The 23,500-nt window shown below is 39.6% G+C and overlaps 1 protein-coding gene across 1 annotated transcript in view; it reads right to left on the minus strand.

Moving 5' to 3' along the window:
- Positions 1–23,500, minus strand: part of LOC132888204 (protein NLRC3-like) — a 155,657-nt gene that overhangs the window by 12,396 nt on the left and 119,761 nt on the right. The window contains exons 16-21 of the mRNA XM_060924259.1: positions 15,656–15,776; positions 13,858–13,913; positions 8,127–8,300; positions 3,419–3,586; positions 3,086–3,259; positions 1,356–1,529 (exon numbers count right to left, since the gene is read on the minus strand). Of these exons, the coding sequence (XP_060780242.1) occupies positions 1,356–1,529; positions 3,086–3,259; positions 3,419–3,586; positions 8,127–8,300; positions 13,858–13,913; positions 15,656–15,776 (867 nt within the window). The remainder of the gene's footprint in view (positions 1–1,355; positions 1,530–3,085; positions 3,260–3,418; positions 3,587–8,126; positions 8,301–13,857; positions 13,914–15,655; positions 15,777–23,500) is intronic.

Here is a 23,500-nt window from a genome sequence, read left to right on the forward strand (position 1 = left end):
TTACTACAAACAATTATATAGCTCAACAAATGAAAGTGATTTGCGAGACATAATTAATTTTTTAGACAAACAAGATATACCATCCATCCCGGCTGAATGGGGAGAGGATCTGGAACTGGAAATTAATGGTGAAGAAATTGGACACGCCCATGACAGTATAAAGTCAGGAAAAAGGGCAGGGCCTGATGGTCTTCCAATTGATTTGTATAAAGAATGTAAGAAGAAGCTGATAACACCGCTTTTGGAAATGTTTCAAGAGTCGTTTCAGAATGACAGTCTTCCATCTCTGTGAATAATGCATTGATCACTCTGCTGCCAAAGCCAGGCAAACCGCCTCACAAATATGAGAACATGAGAGCCATACGTTTGCTTAATTCTGATCTTAAGATAATAAACTTTTGGCAAAACGTTTACAAATAATTTTGCCCAAAATTATTAATAAAGATCCGAATGGATTTGTAATGGGAAGGCAGGGTTTCCATAATGTAAGAAGAATACTAAACATAATTCATTTTAAGAAAGGAATGCCAGATACAGCGCTCCCATCACTGGATGCTGAAAAGGCCTTCAATAGGGTTGAATGGCCTAAACTTTTCAATGGTTTAGAAAGATGTGGGTGAGGGAATAAGTTCATAAAACAGGTTCAGATAAGATATAAAAATGCCACAGCAGAAATCTTGTCAAACAGAAATATTTCAAAACCTATATGAATCAGTAAAGGTTGCCGACAAGTGAGCCCTCTGTCGCCACTACTGTTTACATTAGCAATCGAACCTCTCGCAATAGCGATACGTTCGCATGCGCAGTTCAGGGGAAAAACAGTGGGACTGAGAGAACACAGAATTGCCCTTTACACAGATTATATAATTTAATTTGTGTCCAATCTAAGGAAATGAATTCCGGCCTTATTCCAACTAATAGAAATATTTGGCAGTGTATCGGGAAATAAGGTGAATAATAATAAATCCTCTGTATTACTACTTAATGCAAATGAAAGAATAAATCTGATTCCTGAAGTATGGTAATACAATTTAATGTTGGAGAACAGTTTGAATACTTAGGGGTTCAGATTCTGCCCAAATTGGAACATGTTGTGAATGCTAATTATGAACCCTTGACGAGGGAAATTAACGAGTCCACTGACAGATGGATGCCATTGCCAAAACTTCAGCGAGAGCTGAACCGCTTCCATCAGTTATAGCACATGCATTAAACCTAAAGATGAAACCAGAGGAAGGAAGAGCAACAATAAACTGACACATTCAGAACAATGATCATGTTTTATACCAAAATTCACCCACATTTTACATTTTTTAATCTGACCGACTAAATATTCATAACCTAAATGAACTGACCTCAGAATCTCCAGTTTACAGTGACGGTGTTTCAGTCCAGCAGAAAGCTGAGTGACTCCTGGATCCTGCAGACTGTTGTTGCTCAGGTCCAGCTCTCTCACACTGCAGGACTTTAATTTGAGAACGCTGGCTAAAGCTGAACAGCTCTCCACAGTCAGATTACTTTTATTCAGCCTAGATATGAAATATGATGTAGACAGAGCTTTATACTCAATCGTAATACTTCATTGTGCAGATATTATGGAAAACACAAGTCATTTTATTTTCATGTGCACTGAAGTCCATATTCTGGGTTCATCTGGGTCATAAGGGGTCATTAGAGGTTATTTTTAACATCATTCTATTCATTTATTCCTCTTTTAATTTGTCTTGTCTGTTATGTCTCAGTGGTTAAATCAAGTGATTTCATTGAAAAGGTCAAACTTGATCATTTCTACTCTTCTGTTCCTTTCTAGTTTCAGGAGCTTAACACTTTCCAGTGATGGAACAGAACCCAGGTGTTTCTAGAAGGACTATGAGGTTTCTTTGGAGAAACACAGGATATTTTATGTTATGTCAGCACTTATAGAAAACAAAAAAAATCTATAATTAAAAATATATTTGTGCATACTTGGGTCATCCTTAATGGCAGGTCCCACTAGAAAACATTCTGTGAGTAAAACTCAGCTGACAGTGATGCATAAATAAAAATACTTACCGAATTTTCTGAAATTTACAGTGAGAGTCTTCCAGTAGAGCTGAGAGCTTCTTCACCCCTGAGTCTCCTGGTTCCTTCATGCTCAGATCCAGCTCTTTTAGGAGTAAAGGGTTTTCATCTAAAACTGAATTTAGCCAAGTACAGGCCTCTTGTGCAGCAGGACGTTTCAACAAACTGCAGAAAGTAAAATGTTTTTGTACTTGGTGTTTCCAGAATAATAGACCCACATTAACCAGAACAGTGTGGCTGCTTTTGCTTATTTCCTGATGACTTCTCTTTAAATTTAAATGATAGTGCCCAATGTCTGTAACACACTGGGAAAAAATTAGGACCAGTTGAATAAACCATAAATTACAGTCAATTATCAACTTTATCCAGTTTTTTTTTCAAAGAAACTATCAAAGTTCTTTTTACAGCAGTACTTTCTGTTTAATATTTATATAATTGTGTTAGTTTATAGAAGAATCACCTCAGTGTTGTTAGTTTACAGTCTGGATCCTGGAGTAAATCAGTGAGCAGCTTCACTCCTGATGCTCCAGGGTCGTTCCCTCTGAGATCCAGCTCTATCAGGTGGGATGATTTCAGAGCTTCAGCCAGAGCAGCGTATCCTTCCTCTGTTATCCTGCAGTCTGAAAGTCTAAAGAGAGAACATTTGATGGCATTTTTATAATAGTCTGATGAACATCTATACAATATAAGATGTAATGCCAAGGCCATTTAAGGATTATATGATCTAGATGTGTGTGTTTGTTTGTGGAACCTGAAACCAACCTCAGGATCTGCAGGTTACATGGCTGATGTTTCAGTAGATCACAAACTCTCTGCACTCCAGAGTTTCCAACTTTATTCTCACTCAGATCCAACTCTTTTATGTGTGCAGGATTGAATAGAAAAGATGAAGTCAAAGCAGAACAGCCTTCTTCTGTAACACCACTCTTCCTTAGCCTAAGGATAGAGGGCAGATTCATTTTAGTTCAAGCATAATAATCAGAACTGCAAACAGCAATTTATAAAATAACATTAGAATACACACGCAAGTTTCTCAGGTGTGCAGTGTGAATCCTCCAGTAGGGCAGAGAGCTGCTTCACTTCTGACACTGAAGAGATCTTTCCACTCAGATCCAGTTCTTTCTGCAATAAAGGGTTTTTATCCAGAACCTCAGTCAGAAAATCACAGGCCTTCACTGCTTCATCACTTTTCAACAACCTGCAGTGAGAGAAAGGCACAAAATTACAAAGACAAAAATATTACATCATTAGCAATCTCATATTTTATTTTGTGTTCAATTATATTTAATTAGTGTTTTGTTCGAGTATTAAAGTGGATTTTGTAATGAAGTAATTAACCCCAGTACATATTGTTCACCTCAGTTTCTCCAGTTTACAGTCTGGATCCTGGAGTAAATCAGTGAGCAGCTTCACTCCTGATGCTCCAGGGTCGTTCCCTCTGAGATCCAGCTCTATCAGGTGGGATGATTTCAGAGCTTCAGCCAGAGCAGCGTATCCTTCCTCTGTTATCCTGCAGTCTGAAAGTCTGTGTAAAATATTGTCAGAAAGGATAGAGGATAAAATGGATGAACATCAAAGGAACAATATAGAGTTAAGAAGCTCTTTGGCACACTGAGACACATGGCGTTTCTAATTATATTATATTAAAAAAACTGAAGACATCAAACCTCAACTGGTTGTTTTATTCTTATTCCATAAATAGGTCACCAATATACAGTAGATGAATATTAATTATAATAAGTCATCAATCAGGGCGGCACGGTGGTGTAGTGGTTAGCGCTGTCGCCTCACAGCAAGAAGGTTCTGGGTTTGAGCCCAGTGGCCGGCGAGGGCCTTTCTGTGTGGAGTTTGCATGTTCTCCCCGTGTCCGCGTGGGTTTCCTCCGGGTGCTCCGGTTTCCCCCACAGTCCAAAGACATGCAGGTTAGGTTAACTGGTGACTCTAAATTGAGCGTAGGTGTGAATGTGAGTGTGAATGGTTGTCTGTGTCTATGTGTCAGCCCTGTGATGACCTGGCGACTTGTCCAGGGTGAACCCCGCCTTTCGCCCGTAGTCAGCTGGGATAGGCTCCAGCTTGCCTGCGACCCTGTAGAACAGGATTAAGCGGCTAGAGATAATGAGATGGGAAGATGAGATGAGATGATTTGTTTATGATCTTCAATCATAAACAAATCACAACAACTTTGGGGGGAAAAAAACCTCTCATTAATATTACCAAAAAAAGAGTTACTTTCAAGGAGGCCTGCAATTGCCAGGAAATGCACGAGAATGCATCTCTGAGTATGTAGAACCCATGAGAACTTTCCCCTGGCTGTTATAACTGGTGCCACTATACTGATATTTTGGTCTACTTCGAACCCTGCATCAATAAGAAGCAAAGAAAAGCCAGGCTGAAGTTTGCTAAAGACCATAAGGATTAGACCGTAGAGGACTGGAGTCAGCTCTTCTCTGAGGGGTCCAATTTTCAGCTTTTCCCATCACCTGGTCATCTAATGGTTAGATGGGGACCTGGAGAGGCCTACAAGCCACAGTGTCTCACACCCATTGTGAAATTTGGTGGAGGATCGGTGATGATCTGGAGGTGCTTCAGCAAGGCTGGAATGGGGCAGATTTTTGTGTGTGAAGGACATACAGCACAGTGGTGCTTGAAAGTTTGTGAACCCTTTAGAATTCTCTATATTTCTGCATAAATATGACCTAAAACATCATCAGATTTTCGCACAAGTCCTAAAAGTAGATAAAGAGAACCCAGTTAAACCAATGAGACAAAAATATTATTCTTGGTCATTTATTTATTGAAGAAAATGATCCAATATTACAAATCTGTGAGTGGCAAAAGTATGTGAACCTCTAGGATTAGCAGTTAATTTGAAGGTGAAATTAGAGTCAGGTGTTTTCAATCAATGGGATGACAATCAGGTGTGAGTGGGCACCTTGTTTTATTTAAAGAACAGGGATCTATCAAAGTCTGATCTTCACAACACATGTTTGTGGAAGTGTATCATGGCACAAACAAAGGAGATTTCTGAGGACCTCAGAAAAAGCGTTGTTGATGCTCATCAGGCTGGAAAAGTTTACAAAACCATCTCTAAAGAGTTTGGACTCCACCAATCCACAGTCAGACAGATTGTGTACAAATGGAGGAAATTCAAGATCATTGTTACCCTCCCCAGGAGTGGTCGACCAGCAAAGATCACTCCAAGAGCAAGGTGTGTAATAGTCGGCGAGGTCACAAAGGACCCCAGGGTAACTTCTAAGCAACTGAAGGCCTCTCTCACTTTGGCTAATGTTCATGAGTCCACCATCAGGAGAACACTGAATAACAAATGATGTGCATGGCAGGTTTGCAAGGAGAAAGCCACTGCTCTCCGAAAAGAACATTGTGGCTCATCTGCAGTTTGTTAAAGATCATGTGGACAAGCCAGAAGGCTATTGGAAAAATGTTTTATGGATGGATGAGACCAAAATAGAACTTTTTGGTTTAAAAAAGAAGCGTTATGTTTGGAGAAAGGAAAACACTGCATTCCAGCAGAAGAACCTTATACCATCTATGAAACATGGTGGTGGTAGTATCACGGTTTGGGCCTGTTTTGCTGCATCTGGGCCAGGACGGCTTGCCATCGTTGATGGAACAATGAATTCTGAATTATACCAGCGAATTCTAAAGGGAAATATCAGGACATCTGTCCATGAACTGAATCTCAAAAGAAGGTGGGTCATGCAGCAAGACAACGACCCTAAGAACACAAGTCGTTCTACCAAAGAATGGTTAAAGAAGAATAAAGTTAATGTTTTGGAATGGCCAAGTCAAAGTCCTGACCTTAATCCAATTGAAACGTTGTGGAAGGACCTGAAGTGAGCAGTTCATGTGAGGAAACACAACAACATCCCAGAGTTGAAGCTGTTCTGTACGGAGGAACGGGCTAAAATTCCTCCAAGCTGGTGTGCAGGACTGATCAACAGTTACCGCAAACATTTAGCTGCAGTTATTGCTGCACAAGGGGGTCACACCAGATACTGAAAGCAAAGGTTCACATACTTTTGCCACTCACAGATATGTAAGATTGGATAATTTTCCTCAATAAATAAATGACCAAGTATAATATTTTTGTCTCATTTGTTTAGCTGGGTTCTCTTTATCTACTTTTAGGACTTGTCTGAAAATCTGATGTTTTCGGTCATATTTATGCAGAAATATAGAAAATTCTAAAGGGTTCACAAATTTTCAAGCACCACTGTATGAGCCATCAAGCCATGTACAAGGTCATCCTGGAAGAAAACTTGCTTCCTTCTGCTCTGACCATGTTCCCTAACGCTGAGGATTGGGTTTTCAGCAGGACAATGCTCCATGCCACACAGCCAGGTCAATCAAGGTGTGGATGAAGAACCACAAGATCAAGACCCTGTTATGGCCAGCCCAATCTCCACACCTGAACCCCACTGAAAACCAAATATTAGTGTGTGCAACTTTTCTTTTGGCAGGGCAGTATGTATTAGAATCCAAATTGGGTTATAAGTAGGCATATCAGCTAAAAACTCAAATTCATTCCAAGTTGCTTGAAACTGCTCTCACTGAATTCAGAAGTGAACGCAGAACAACATACTTGTTACAAAATTAAAATATGTTTAAATCCGTTCTCGAGATATTACAAATCAAAGATTTAAAAAATGGTTTAATTTTTAGAAAACTGCCGTAATATTCTGTATGAGGATCACATGGTCCGAAATGGGCCTCATTAACCAATGAGATCAAATGTTTTTTCTGAATAACTTTTTTTTCCAAGATATTTACATGGAAATTAGCAGCACATAGATGGTTGTAGACTGAATACAAAGTTTGAAAAATTAGTAAAAACTAATCATGCAAATTAGTATTTAATTAGTATTAATTATGTTAATTAGGTTAAAAAGTTAAATCGGTACGCTCAATGAAAAAGTAATAAAATATTATTTCTAATCCCCTCTTTGTGCCCTGTGGGGCTTTCTGTTTCTCAAAAGCAGGGCCTACTGGTGTTTATTATTTAAAATCTCATTCCGACCACTAAGATCTCAATATTTTTCATCAAAACAACTACAGTCATATTCTATAATAGTTATTTATTTACAGGAATCAGTTTGATTTGAAAAAATAAGTGGGTAAAGCTGTGAAAACTCACTTCAAATTCTCCCACGAATCAGAACATCAAAACTAGCAGAGGGAAAATTTTGCTGAATCCTTCATCAGAAACAGTGAGAGAACATCCCTATAAAAGTGATCTGACTGATATTGACGAGTAATCCAGCGGGAAACCGATCAGGAGAGAGAGAGAGAGAGAGAGAGAGAGAGAGAGAGCCTGACAGCTTTCCCGTGACTCGGAAAGAAAAGCACCGGCAGTTTCCCGACGTCCTGTGAGCAGAGTTTTTACTCTGTTGTACCGACTTCAACCTGCCGTTACTCCCAAAGTACTGAACAGATCTTAACCAGATCCATTTCTTTGGAAAGTAGAGATTATACGATTTTTAATGAGAATATTCACGATAGAAAATATTCAAGAGTTAAGCAATGACAGGTTTGGAAACTTGAGCTCTTAAGCTACAAAAGCAGGAACAAAAACAATGTGTAACATCCACATAATAATCATTATTAGGCTTTATTAAATTATTTTTATGACATTGATTTTATATTATTTTTATTAGTACTACCAGTAATACTATTGCACTGCTTATATAGTGAGATATTACTGTACCTTAATATCTCCAGAATACAGCTTTGGTTCTTCAGTCCTTCAGATAATTGCTGGACACCTGAATTCTGTAGGCCGTTCTTACTCAAGTCCAACTCAGTTAGAAAACGGTGTGAACTGAGAACTTCAGCCAGAGCTTTACAGCTTTCCATCATCAGATTACATTCAGTCAGTCTAAAAAGAAAAAGGTCCACCACTTTTACAATGAGTTCAACCACACAGTGCATGGAAAATAATCAACGTTGCGGGAATTAAAGTTCAATGTTTTATTTTTGATATGTCGTTCTTAATGCATGTTTCAATAGATTAATAATAATAATAATAATAATAATAATGTACACACGTGAGTGTCTCAGCTCTGCAGTGTGGATCCTTCAGTAGAGCAGAGAGCTGCTTCACTTCGGAGTCTCCTTTTATTTTCCCCCTCAGGTTCAGATGCGTCTGCAATAAGGGGTTTGTCTCTAAAACTTTAGTCAGACGACCACAGGCTTCTTCTGCTTCAGGACTTTTCAACAGTCTGTGAGGGGAAAAGTTTACTCGAACACTGATCAACATCAACTGCATTATCTTAAATATGCCTCGCTGTAGCATTCGGGACTCATCAAAAACAGATTATTTTTAAATCTTTATCTTTGAAAATATCTTTGGCCATAACAGGACACTGCATTATAAAAAAAAAGTTTCAATTTGTTTTTAAAATAGAAGAATACATGCTTATACTGTTATAAAACCTGTTTGTTAGAAAAACACATTTTCAGGGACCTTAATAAAAATAATCATTTTGGTTGTTTCCTTTAAACATTTAAACACTGAACATTTCCCTTTCAAACATTCCTGTTATTTATAATTTGCTCACCTCAGTGTTGTTAGTTTACAGTCTGGATCCTGGAGTAAATCAGTGAGCAGCTTCACTCCTGATGCTCCAGGGTCGTTCCCTCTGAGATCCAGCTCTATCAGGTGGGATGATTTCAGAGCTTCAGCCAGAGCAGCGTATCCTTCCTCTGTTATCCTGCAGTCTGAAAGTCTAAGAGAACAAAAGCCTTTTGTTATTTAATCATGAAGATCACAGCATTGTCACTAATAGCACCAGTAATCTGAGTTTGTGGCAGCCTTCAAATATGGCCACCAGGGACTACAATGCCCAAGCGCCACAGTGCCCTCTCTCTCCCGAATTCTGATTACCGCCACATCTGTTCCACATCACAATCAGTGCACTCTACTTAAGGACTGTAACCACAAACACTCAGTGCGAAGTATTGTTCTGTGTCCCTGTACCTGATCACACCAAGCCATTTGCTACTTATGCTGACTTTAATCCTGCTTTTGTTTACATTCGGACTCTGAGCTAGTTATATTCCTCTGACACTCTGTTCACACAGCGACTGATCCTTTGCCCGAACCTGACTCTGACTCTCATCTCACAATTTGGATTTGGTTACCAGTTTGCGATGCACCCGCTCTACCCTGCAACTGTGTCTCTAAGTGCCTGCACCCACTGACAACCATGAAATCTAAGGCAGCTGGGCCATCGAAGGTTCACGCTGCATGCTGCACACTACACGCTACACGCGTGTAAAGAAAAGTGGACAAACGTAGCATGACTTGCTCTGGGCCATAGAACGGCGTTCACGCTGCACGCTGCACACTTCACGCGTGAAGCGAGAAATGAACATGCACACTTTTTTCTAGGCGTGAAGATGGAAATTCCAGGCAATGCATGCGGTCACCGCCGCGCCAGCCAATCAGAACGGGTCTAGGGAGATAACTCTATGCTTTCAGGGGAAAACTTCAGAAAAAAATATAATTGAATGGTATAATTGAAAAATAGTTCTTCATCGGGATTGTCAAGCAGATTATAGAATGTTCGGTGTAATTCACCACGGGTTTCTCTCAGAAGGAAGTGTTCTCGGCTCCAAAATCTGTTCCTTTTTCTCTTCCTCTGTCTCAGTAAAAGCAGAATGAGGCAATCGTCGTCATCCGAAGAGTCCATATTGTTGGTTATTGTTGTATTACTCGGTCAAAGTAGAACAGACGCAACACGTGAACATCCAAGCATGAAGTTTAATGGCCCAGGGTCCGGTTCTTCACGTGAACGTGTAGCGTGCAGCATGCAGCGTGCAGCGTGAACCTTCTATGGCCCAGCTGCCTAACCTTTCTTTTTTGATAGGATTCACACCAAAGTGATTCACAAGTACACACATCACTTACCAAACATTCCACATTTTCACTTAGTTATCCTGCAGCTACTTAATTGTTTTTTTAATTTAGTACAATTATGACTTCAATTATTTCATCATGACATACAGCATCATTAAAGCTTTTGATACACTCATTATTTCAGTGTTTGATCGTATGGATTCATATCAGAACTAAAGTGAACTATCGTGTGTTCTATCATTTGAACATGTAAGTTGTATCTCGCCATTAACCTGAAATTCTTTTTCCAAACACTTCATTCAGTGTTCACTTGTGGTTTAAGGGAGATTTATAAATCAACCGTTCTGGTGAAGTCGACCCAATAGGAGAGATGAACTCACCTCAGTTTCTCCAGTTTACAGTTTGGACTCTTCTGTCCAGTCCAAAATGCCATCACTCCGGTCACTGCATCACTGCAAATATAATAATTTATTTTGTAAATTAAATCTAAATATCTGATAATGAAGGCTTTTGGGAAACGCTCACAAAACAGGCTCACATGTGTTGTCCTTTGTTCAGCTGTTGATTGTTGAATAAAGTGAGTTGTTATTGGGAAACACAGCCCTGAATGAGTTGCTGATTAATCTGTTCCTACACGCTACAAATATACTGAGAATGAAATAAATACATCATTGATCTAGTCATGTAGAATATTAAATGACTTACCGAAGCGTCTGGAAATAGCCGGATGAGCTCTTTAGTAGAGTAGAGATCTGAGTCACTCCTGGATTTCCCAGTGCGTTCTCACTCAGGTCCAGCTCTGTCAGGTGTGAAGGGTTTGAAGTAAGAGCTGATATCAGATCAGTACAGCCGCTCACTGTAATACTGCAGTTACGCAGCCTGCAGACAGAGAACACAGCTGAGAAAAACCTCTTTAAACAACCCACACAATCAACCATCAAAAATAATGGAGTATCAGAAATGTATCAGAAATAACGGAGCTATAACGGAGTGGTGAGAACATGTACAGTGGACTGTTCACCCACACTCTCAGAACCACAGGAGATTCTGCAGCAGGACTGATTGTGCTAAACAGTGTTCACACTACACTCATATCTTTAAAGATTTAATGTGAACACAAAGAAAAATACCAGGTGAGGAAGTCAGTAACACACCTGAGTTTCTCAGTTCTACACTGTGGATCCTTCAGTAGAACCGAGAGCTCCTTCACTCCTGAGTCTCCAGATATTTTCTCACTCAGATCCAGTTCTCTGTGCAGTAAGGGGTTTATACCCAGACGTTCAGTCAGATCATCACAGACCTTTTCTGCTTCAGGACTCAAAATTCTGTCGAGAGAAAACACATTTCATTACGATACTGATCCCAGAGCTCTGAGCATGGACCTTTTCCCCAACAAGATCCTGTGACTAAATCATGTGAACCAGCTCAGGCATGATGGCGGCTGGATTTTTTGTTCTCTGTTGAGATTTAAGATCTGTCTCATGTGTGTAAACTTCACACACTTTCAGAGCAAAAATATGAGGCAGTCTGGATAAAAAAGGTCAGAGGTCAGCAGCTGAATTTTATTGCCTCAGCATTAACAATGTGGAAATAACTTTATTTACGTTACTTTCTAATCTTGTGTCTTCACAAAGTCTTACAGTCTTTTAAAAGCTTCTCGGAGCTGTCTTTTTTGTGAGCGTGTCCTGGTTTTGACTTTGTTTTGCTCTGGTTTCTGGTTATTGTATTTACCCTTTTGATTTGTTGAACAGTCAGATGGACGTTTTGTCATTTTGAACCTCTTGCCCTGACTCATGGAGTTCAGTTGTGTTTTGCCGTTTTCTAATAAACTCTGCACTTTCATTCTCCCTCTCTGCCCTGAGTGTCTCGTTACACTGTAGTTTTAAGAGCTTTATTTATTTGAAAATTAAAAATTACTAGATGAAGGGTTTTCCCAGAAATAACGTCAATTTATTGAAAAAAAAAACAGCAAGTCGAGTTCATCATCTTACTAATTGTTTTTCCAGAAATACCCGACTACTTCAAACTTAACCTTGACCCTGTTTGGATCAATTCCAGAATCTAATCAGTTCATCTGCTGGTTCTGATGATAAAACCATATAAATAATACAAATATTCAACCGCTCACACTCGAGATATCAAACCAATGAGAATCTTGGACGGACACAAAACCTGAAAACACCACGCCTTCATCACTTAGTGGGTGGGGCATAAAATAAAATATCAAAGTACAAAATATTTACAGTGTTATAAAAAAAATAACATGTACGTAAATCAGAAACTTACCTCACAATCAATTTAGATTCTGAATTCCCAAAAAAATAACTAAAAACATTCCAAATTGACACACTGTCGTTCCCTCTGAGATCCAGCTCTTTCAGATGTGATGAGGAGTTCGATTCCAGAGCTTCAGCCAGGACACCACATTGTGTTTGGGTGAGACGACATTTACTGAGTCTGGAAGTAAACCATAATAAAGGGCGTTCCATGGTGAGACAATGACATGACAGAGGCACTATAATATCTCTGAGGGGTTTGAAATTCAGAGTAATTTCAGTGCAGTAGCCAACATTTATCACCATTATTTAAGGGAAGCACAGGTTCTGCCACATTTCACATGAGATTCATTTACTTACATTAATTAACATAAAATAAATAATGAAGCGTGTTATACTACAGGGGTTCCCTTTTTATAACTAAATGATTTCAATGAACTCTTAATAATTTCTTTCCCTTATTCACAGAGTAAAATGATGCCATTTAATCAGTTTGTCAACAAAATTCAAAATTTATGAGCTATTTTTCTCATTTTTTATAATTCATTTTTTCAACATTTTTACTTTCCTCAGACTAAAAATAATTTACTTCAGTTTCTCCAGAGTGCAGTTTGAGTTGTGCAGTAGATCAGAGAGCTCCTTCACTCCTGAGTCTCCAATTGTGTTCTCACTCAGGTCCAGCTCCTTGAGGTGTGAGGGGTTTGTTCTCAGAGCCGATACAACAGCACCACAATCTTCCTCAGAGAGACGGCACTGACACAACCTGCAGGGGGAGCAGATTAATTTCATTGTGCTTTTCCTTCCTCATCTTAACTGACTTTACTTAAAGAGTGTGAAGCTTCCTATCAGGCTCCTGTTCTGCTCTTCTGGATCTGTCTCTGCTTGTTGCTCTGATCATGTCTGGGTATCGTATGACGATATCTCACTGTGTGTCTTGTGTGTTTAAGAATTCTTGACGGTGGTAAGTGCAGTTCTCGCTGTAGTCATGAAATAATCTGACAGGTCCGTACTGTACATTACTCTGTTACTGTAACTTCTTCAACCTGGAGGATTTTATTATCTGCAGATTAACTGGTGGTTTGTGACCAGTGTTTAACATTTCTAGAAGGTTTTCTGTTACTTTTAGTAATAATTATAGTTTCAGTATAAACCTTAATCCAGCTGCTGGTGGCAGGAGATTAATAATAATAATAATAAAAAACCTATATCGCCAGAATGTCTTCTTAAATTCTTCTTAAAGCCCTCAGCTCTTTCTGACATTGTTGATTTTATTTGAATGAATAACATTACCCCAGTTTTTGCAGTTTGAATTGTTGGTTTTTCAGCACATCCCAGAGCTCCTTCATTCCTGATCCTCCCAGTGGATTCCCACTCAGCTCCAGCTCTCTCAGGTGTGACGGCTTTAAACACAGAGCTGATGCCAGAGCAGCACAGCCTTCATTTCCCATCCTGCTCTTATTTACCCTGGATACAGAGAGACAACAAGGAAGAGAAGTCTTTGGTTTCAAATTGTACCTGTTATTTTTAATGTAAAATACAGGTTATACACAGTTAAACATTCAACACAGTTATTAGATTCCAAAAGGAATGCACTCCACTGTTTTAATCTAAATGTGAAGGGAATAACTGATAAAAACGAACTTGAGTATCTCTGGTCTGCAGTGTGAATCCTCCAGTAGAGCAGAGAGCTGCTTCACCTCGGAGTCTCCGTTTATTTTCTCACTCACATTGAGTTCTCTCTGCAGTAACGGGTTCTCACCCAGAACCCCAGAAAGGAAATCATAGCCTTCCTGTGCAGCAGCACTTTTCAACAACCTGCAGAGACAGAAAGGAAGAATGTTTTATCTCTGAGGAAAACTCACATTTGAAGTCAGGATATGCATGATCAGGGAAGAGGAAGTGAAAACCGTCACTGAGATACTTTGGTGGGATTTAAAACCAATCGCTGTTTCACTAAAATCACATGGACATGTTCCTGTTTGTTGAGGATCTTGTTTATGGTTGAAATGAGATTTATTTTGAGGTTTCTAATCAGAAGGAAAACTAAAGTAATTCTCACCATACCCGTGATGCTACCAATAAAATAAAATACATAAAAAGTCTTACAGAAAGTCGATGGTGCTGACTGCTAATAGACTACGGCTTATTTTGTATGAAACAAGGTTCATCAATATCAGTGTATTACATTTTATTTTAATGTCTGCATGCAGGTAAGTATTATATTGCTGTAACCCACAGTGGTGCACAAATTTATTATTAGCCTGCTATTAATTCCATTTCTGCCAACTAAAATATAACAGCCGACAGATCTGGCTGATTCCGAACACTGGGTTGTTTAAAACTGTGGGGCAGCAGATACGGAGGCAGGTGCAGGTAGAATGAGCTTTATTGAAGGCTGCAAACAAAATTCAAACGCAGGCTCAAACTCCAGGGAAGGGTCAAGAACAAACAACATAAACTAGTGCAGTCAAGAGCAAGACGAGAAACCCAGAAACGGGATTAAACCCAGAGAGCTGATCAATACCCCAAAGGCTTGCTATAGACTGGTATAGAAACACAGAGTGTTTTGGTGAAGTGAGTGTGGTGTGGGAGGCACGGTGGTGTAGTGGTTAGCGCTGTCGCCTCACAGCAAGAAGGTCCTGGGTTCGAGCCCCGGGGCTGGCGAGGGCCTTTCTGTGTGGAGTTTGCATGTTCTCCCCGTGTCCGCGTGGGTTTCCTCCGGGTGCTCCGGTTTCCCCCACAGTCCAAAGACATGCAGGTTAGGTTAACTGGTGACTCTAAATTGAGCGTAGGTGTGAATGGTTGTCTGTGTCTATGTGTCAGCCCTGTGATGACCTGGCGACTTGTCCAGGGTGTACCCCGCCTTTCGCCCGTAGTCAGCTGGGATAGGCTCCAGCTTGCCTGTTACCCTGTAGAAGGATAAAGCGGCTACAGATAATGAGATGAGATGAGTGTGGTGTGAAAGTCCTGATATACTGTGGGTGAATGTGACTGTGATTGGAAGCAGGTGTGTGTGATCAGTAATCAGGGGAACGTGAATGTGAGAGAGTCTGTGATGGCTGTGTGTTGTAGTTCTCGGTGGCCATGTTTGTAGGCCGTGTTGTGTTCTGGGAACTGTAGTTCGACACCGATTCCACCGGTGACATGACAAAAACTCACCAACAGGGTCTTAAATTTTCGCGACAATATGGATACAGCAAACTTTAACATTTACCGGCTAATTTCGCTAGTACATGTGACTAGTGACAATAAAGGGCTTATCATCATCATCAACTTTAACATTTAAAATTCTTTTATAGCTTTTAGTCTGCAAACAAATGGAGAGATCTGAAGAAAAAAGTTCTTTTCACAGTAATTTATTTATTTATTGTGATGTTTACTTCTAGAAGAATCACCTGAGTGTCAGTTTGTTAGTTTTGCAGTCAGTAAGTTGTTGGACTCCTGATGCTCCAGGGTCGTTCCCTCTGAGATCCAGCTCTCTCAGGTGTGATGATGGGTTTAGTCTCAGAGCTTCAGCCAGAGCAGTGTATCCTTCCTCTGTTATACTGCAGTCTGAAAGGCTACACAAAAACACACAACTCTCTGATTTTATGTCCAAAATAAATTAATGAAGATGTGATATTGGATACAAATTGAGAATTTAATCTTTTTTCTTGTTAATTTATTAACTCTAGACTGTCACTGAATGGATCATGTACAAATTACTGGGTTGTCATTAAAAACTGATATTATAATAATTCAGTGCTTGACTGAGCACGACTTCAAAAGTAAAAGAAATAGTGTTGAAGGATAAAAGCATTTCATGACACTTTGTCATGTTTTTAAGAAATGACATTGACATACTTGAGTGTTTCCAGGAGGCAGTGTGAATTCTGTAGGAGGTTCGAGATCTGCTTTATTCCTGAGTCTCCTGCTTTATTCCCGCTCAGATCCAGCTCTCTGAGCTGTGAGGGATTTTCTTCCAGAGCTGCAGCCAAAGCAGCACAGCCTTCAGCTGCTACACTGCAGTTACACAGTCTGCAGAAGGAAAGAAGGAGCACAATGAACAGATCGCATCTCATTTGTTCAATAAGAACGCAATATTTTCATTCTTTTCTTTAACAGTTACCTTAGAATTACAGCAATTAGACGTTTACATTGGAATAGAACTTTTACACAATTAAACACCTTTTAGTTAAAAATAATAAATCTAATAATCTATATTTTTAAATCAAAGCAAGCTGTTTATTATATTATGTTCAAGTTCTAGTTTAGTGAGGGTTTTTTTTTTTTTTCCTGATCTCTTTGCCAGACTTGGACACAGAGAATATGGAGACTCAGAAATGTATTAACAGCATTAAAGTCTGTAGAACATGTACTGCTTTTTTAATGACACATAATTCTGCAGTCATTTAAACTCAGAGATTAAAATACTGAATTGATGCTTCACTGAAGGATTAGACATCATTTCAGATGTTCCTTCACCTCAGTGTTCTGAGTGGAGACTGTGGATTCTTCAGTCCAGCAGAAAGCTGAGTGACTCCTGGATCCTGCAGACTGTTGTTGCTCAGGTCCAGCTCTCTCAGCTGGGAATATTCAGAGCTCAAAACTTCAGCGAGAGCTGAACCGCTTCCATCAGTTATAGCACATGCATTAAACCTAAAGATGAAACCAGAGGAAGGAAGAGCAACAATAAACTGACACATTCAGAACAATAATCGTGTTTTATACCAAAATTCACCCACATTTTACATTTTTTAATCTGACCCGACTAAATATTCATAACCTAAATGAACTGACCTCAGAATCTCCAGTTTACAGTGACGGTGTTTCAGTCCAGCAGAAAGCTGAGTGACTCCTGGATCCTGCAGACTGTTGTTGCTCAGGTCCAGCTCTCTCACACTGCAGGACTTTAATTTGAGAACGCTGGCTAAAGCTGAACAGCTCGCCACAGTCAGATTACTTTTATTCAGCCTAGATATGAAATAGGATGTAGACAGAGCTTTATACTCAATCTTAATACTTCATTGTGCAGATATTATGGAAAACACAAGTCATTTTATTTTCATGTGCACTGAAGTCCATATTCTGGGTTCATCTGGGTCATAAGGGGTCATTAGAGGTTATTTTTAACATCATTTTATTCATTTATTCCTCTTTTAATTTGTCTAGTCTGTTATGTCTCAGTGGTTAAATCAAGTGATTTCACTGAAAATCTCAAACTTGTTGATCATTTCTACTCTTCTGTTCCTTTCTAGTTTCAGGAGCTTAATAACATTAAGAATTAAAGCTGGGGTATGAGATTTTTTTCAGGAGTATTTTTTACCATATTGCTTGAAAAGCTCCTCACACCCATGTTGCAAGCAGGACAATAGAAGGTTTGACCCCAAAACAAAATATTTTAATCCAGTCTACAGTGTAAAATAAAGGAAAAACGCCATCCAATCATATCGAGCTACCACCTCAAAATAATTGGATACTGACATGTCAATCAGACTGAAGCCCGCGAGCAGCCCGGCCCTTCTGTGTGTGTGTGTGTGTGTGTGTGTGTGTGTATGTGTGTGAGAGCGAGCGAGCAGAGTGTCACACAGTGCGCTTCCTCCAAACAGCGGGGATTTACACGAAAACGGAAGGAGATATTCACAAAATTCTTTCACAGTGAGCGCCAGAAGGCTCTCCTGAACACACTGATGTAATTTTTTTGTCTGTAGTGTAAAAAATGAGGACACTAGAGCGAGTTAAAAACGAGTGACTTTTCTGCCAAGTTTTATAATGGCAGTCTATGGGGCTGGGTGGCTGTGCTCTCCTCACTTTCAGGCTTCTCATTCAAAAACTGCAAGTCCTATCATGTAGGTAGACACATTGTGTGAATCAGGACAAGTGTGGCTACTACTTTTGAGAAAATTGTGTGTGTGGAGTGAAAATTGGGGCTGAAAACACAGTTTAAATGAGAAAGTTTGAGCTATTTTTCCAAGCTCTCTACACTCTAACGAGCTCCACTGGTGTGTAACGCAATAGACACCCATTAAAAAGCCAGATTTTCTCAGGCTTTATAAGGGGGAGGAGGGGCGGAGACGCGGGGGGTGGGGGGGGGGGGGGCATGGCGAGGGCGGGCGTGTTTCTTTTCAAAATATGGCTTGCGGGAACCGTTATTCCAAAATCTCATACCCCACCTTTAATGTTAAGAACATTAGAATACACACGTAAGTTTCTCAGGTGTGCAGTGTGAATCCTCCAGTAGGGCAGAGAGCTGCTTCACTTCTGACACTGAAGAGATCTTTCCACTCAGATCCAGTTCTTTCTGCAATAAAGGGTTTTTATCCAGAACCTCAGTCAGAAAATCACAGGCCTTCACTGCTTCATCACTTTTCAACAACCTGCAGTGAGAGAAAGGCACAAAATTACACAGACAAAAATATTACATCATTAGCAATCTCATATTTTATTTTGTGTTCAATTATATTTAATTAGTGTTTTGTTCAAGTATTAAAGTGGATTTTGTAATGAAGTAATTAACCCCAGTACATATTGTTCACCTCAGTTTCTAAATAACAAATTATCAGGGACCTTAATAAAAATCATCATTTTGGTTGTTTCCTGAACATTTTCCTTTCAAACATTCCTGTTATTTATAATTTGCTCACCTCAGTGTTAGTTTACAGTCTGGATCCTGGAGTAAATCAGTGAGCAGCTTCACTCCTGATGCTCCAGGGTCGTTCCCTCTGAGATCCAGCTCTATCAGGTGGGATGATTTCAGAGCTTCAGCCAGAGCAGCGTATCCTTCCTCTGTTATCCTGCAGTCTGAAAGTCTGTGTGAAATATTGCCAAAGAGGAGACAGAATAAACTGGGTGAACATCTCAGGAAACAATATAGAATTAAGAAGCTCTTTGGCACACAGAGAAACATGGAGGTTCTAATTATAATACTGAAAACGATTTCCAGGTTACGGCAGCCATGTAGAAAGACGCACGTCTCACTGCTCCACTGCTAACTGTTGTTAAATCCTACTAAACCACTCTTATCTGCAATAAAATCGGTGAGTGCTGATATAATATAATGCCGAGACCCAGTAAATGCAACAAAGAAGAAGAGTGTAAAATGTCAAAGCAGCCGAAATTAACGGACTTTGGAGCTCGCAGTGAAACACAAAGCGAAGGAAGGCAGCAGGAGCAGGCCACGCAGTAGGTGAACTCGGTGGAGAGAAAGCAGATGCAATATTCGCCGCTATCGGCTCCATGAAAACAGAATTTTAGTTACGATTCGATGATGTTGTGGAGGCTTTAGAAAATATGAGGAGGGAATTAAGCGACTGTGCCGAACGTGTGTCACAGGCTGAGCTGCGGATATCAAACACAGAGGATGAGGTAATTAGCCTGCAAGCTAAGCTACAGAAGCCGGAGTTAAAGAATAAAACTCTGGAAGATAAGCTTTTGGACTTGGAAACCAGATCGCGAATGAATCATCTAAGACTTGTTAATCGACCGGAGGGTGCAGAAGGTCAGGAACCGTGTTCCTTCGTGGAAAAATGGATCCCAGAAGTGCTGGGTACAACAGCTCTGCAACATGCTGTGGTTTTGGAGAGGGCGCATCGAATCAGGCAGAAAAAGTTTAATCGTTATGATGTTTAGCTTCAGAGCAGGGATACACAGGAGTGTAAAATGTTGTCATAATGGAGTGGAGACTTTTTTTTTTTGGTTGGTAGGAAGTGGACAGACTGATCCTCACTAAGCGAGGAACTGTCGTTAGCGATAACAGGAGGCAGAATGTTTTTGTGGGGCTTCTCACACGAGTGGGAAGAGGGAAATTCATGTTCAGTGTGTTGGATGTTTGTTCCAACATCCAGGTTTGTTATGCTCCTCTAAGTGTTTTTGTACAAGGTAATCTAGCTTTTTGTTTTAAATGTCTCAAGGAATAAATCTTAATTTTATTTCTTGGAACTGCAGAGGTCTGCAACAACTTAGAAAAGTGAAGCAGCTCATGAACATGATAAAAGACAAAAGACTCAAACTGTTTTCTTACAAGAAACTCATCTTTTAGATGAGGCCACTAAAAAAATGAATAGGAGGTGGCAGGGTAGTGTATTCACAGCATCAGTTTCACCACAGGCGAGAGGAGTAATGACTCTTATTCATAACACTCTTCCATTTCAGGTGAAAAATATTATTAGAGACAAAAAGCGGTGATATTTAATCATCCAGGGCACTCTATTATCAGAGAATCTGAACTTGGTGAATTTGGATGGACCGAATATAGATGATCCAATTTTTTTTTTTTTTTGAAGAACTGCTCCTTATCCTCTCAGCATCAGGTGGATAATTTATAACAGCAGGAGATTTTAATTGCACATTAAACCCCAGCATGGAGAGATCCACAGGTACAGATCAATCTCATAACAGGTGTAGAATAGGTATAAATCATTTTATGAAAGAATTGAAAGTGGATATGGGGCGGCACGGTGGTGTAGTGGTTAGCGCTGTCGCCTCACAGCAAGAAGGTCCTGGGTTCGAGCCCCGGGGCCGGCGAGGGCCTTTCTGTGCGGAGTTTGCATGTTCTCCCCGTGCCCGCGTGGGTTTCCTCCGGGTGCTCCGGTTTCCCCCACAGTCCAAAGACATGCAGGTTAGGTTAACTGGTGACTCTAAATTGAGCGTAGGTGTGAGTGTGAGTGTGAATGGTTGTCTGTGTCTATGTGTCAGCCCTGTGATGACCTGGCGACTTGTCCAGGGTGTACCCCGCCTTTCGCCCGTAGTCAGCTGGGATAGGCTCCAGCTTGCCTGCGACCCTGTAGAAGGATAAAGCGGCTAGAGATAATGAGATGAGATGAGATGAAAGTGGATATATGGAGAGAAATGAACCCACAGGCTAAAACATTCTCGTTGTTCTTCAGTTTTCCAGATATATTCCCACACTGATTATTTTTTAATATCCTCAGACCTACGGTACAAAATTCAGAACTGTTTCTATGATGCTATTGTGATCTCAGATCATGCACCATGTTGTTTAGTATATGTGGATAAAAAATTGACAAAAGACCCTCCTAGATGGCATTTCCTGCACAAATGGCTACAAGATGGGGTTTTATAAAGTATATAGGAAGGCAGATAGATGAATTCTTTGAATTAAACACAACACAAACATCAGCATGTACAAAGTGGGAAGCATTTAAATCGCATCTTAGGGGACACATTATTAGTTATATCAGCTCAAAGTAAAAAAAAAAAAAAGATGTGAGGAGAGATTCCAGTTGGAGAATAAAATAAGGAGTCTTCAAGAAAAGGTGAATGAGAGAAATAACCCACAAATGGAAAATGAGTTATTGATTTTAAGAGCAGAGTATGAAAAATTATCTGCTTCCCGAGCTGCCGCTAGTCTTTTAAGACTAAAACAAACATGTTATGAACAGGGTGATAAATCTGCTAAGTTATTAGCATGGCAGATCAGACCATTAGAAACTAAAATGCCAATTACAAATATATCGAAAGGAAATGTTTTGGGGGATCCCAGAGTAATTCATGAAGCCTTTAGAAATTACTACAAACAATTATATAGCTCAACAAATGAAAGTGATTTGCGAGACATAAATAATTTTTTAGACAAACAAGATATACCATCCATCCCGGCTGAATGGGGAGAGGATCTGGAACTGGAAATTAATGGTGAAGAAATTGGACACGCCCATGACAGTATAAAGTCAGGAAAAAGGGCAGGGCCTGATGGTGTTCCAATTGATTTGTATAAAGAATGTAAGAAGAAGCTGATAACACCGCTTTTGGAAATGTTTCAAGAGTCGTTTCAGAATGACAGTCTTCCACTCTCTGTGAATAATGCATTGATCACTCTGCTGCCAAAGCCAGGCAAACCGCCTCACAAATATGAGAACATGAGAGCCATACGTTTGCTTAATTCTGATCTTAAGATAATAAACTTTTGGCAAAACGTTTACAAATAATTTTGCCCAAAATTATTAATAAAGATCCGAATGGATTTGTAATGGGAAGGCAGGGTTTCCATAATGTAAGAAGAATACTAAACATAATTCATTTTAAGAAAGGAATGCCAGATACAGCGCTCCCATCACTGGATGCTGAAAAGGCCTTCAATAGGGTTGAATGGCCTAAACTTTTCAATGGTTTAGAAAGATGTGGGTGAGGGAATAAGTTCATAAAACAGGTTCAGATAAGATATAAAAATGCCACAGCAGAAATCTTGTCAAACAGAAATATTTCAAAACCTATACGAATCAGTAAAGGTTGCCGACAAGGGAGCCCTCTGTCGCCACTACTGTTTACATTAGCAATCGAACCTCTCGCAATAGCGATACGTTCGCATGCGCAGTTCAGGGGAAAAACAGTGGGACTGAGAGAACACAGAATTGCCCTTTACACAGATTATATAATTTAATTTGTGTCCAATCTAAGGAAATGAATTCCGGCCTTATTCCAACTAATAGAAATATTTGGCAGTGTATCGGGAAATAAGGTGAATAATAATAAATCCTCTGTATTACTACTTAATGCAAATGAAAGAATAAATCTGATTCCTGAAGTATGGTAATACAATTTAATGTTGGAGAACAGTTTGAATACTTAGGGGTTCAGATTCTGCCCAAATTGGAACATGTTGTGAATGCTAATTATGAACCCTTGACGAGGGAAATTAACGAGTCCAGTGACAGATAGATGCCATTGCCAATGTCTGTGATCGGAAGAATTCACATCTTAAAAATTAATGTATGACCAAAATTGCTTTATTTGTTTCAAAACATTTCTTTGCCACCTCCATCAGATTTGTTTTCAAAAATGAAGAAACATCTGTTGGATTCATATGGAACAACAGGAGGGCAAGACTTAGACTGTCACTACTGTACCTACCATTTGATCGAGGGGGTCTAAAGTGTCCAAATTTAATGTGGTACTACGGGGCAACACAGCTGAGATCTATTATGTTTTAATTTTCAACAAATGACACTCCTCATTGCACTGAGATGGAATCTCACAATCTTAAATGACCTCTTCCTCTATACTTCTACTGGGACACAATGAGAAAATTACAAAAACAAACACAAAAATCCAATTGTAAAGCATATGATTAAGATATGGTACAATATAAAAGAGTATCTAAAAGAACCAAATTCACTGTCTCAGTTTGGTCCTGTATGAGGTCATCAGTTTTTTGTACCAGGAAGAGCAGATGCAGCATTTAAAATATGGAACTCTAAGGGATTTAAAATAGTCAATGATCTTTATTTACCAAATTCAAAATATTATGATGTCTTTTGAAGAGCTGAGGTCTAAATTTAGTCTTGAT

This window comes from Neoarius graeffei, chromosome 6, assembly GCF_027579695.1.
Source record: "Neoarius graeffei isolate fNeoGra1 chromosome 6, fNeoGra1.pri, whole genome shotgun sequence".
Taxonomy (NCBI): domain Eukaryota; kingdom Metazoa; phylum Chordata; class Actinopteri; order Siluriformes; family Ariidae; genus Neoarius; species Neoarius graeffei.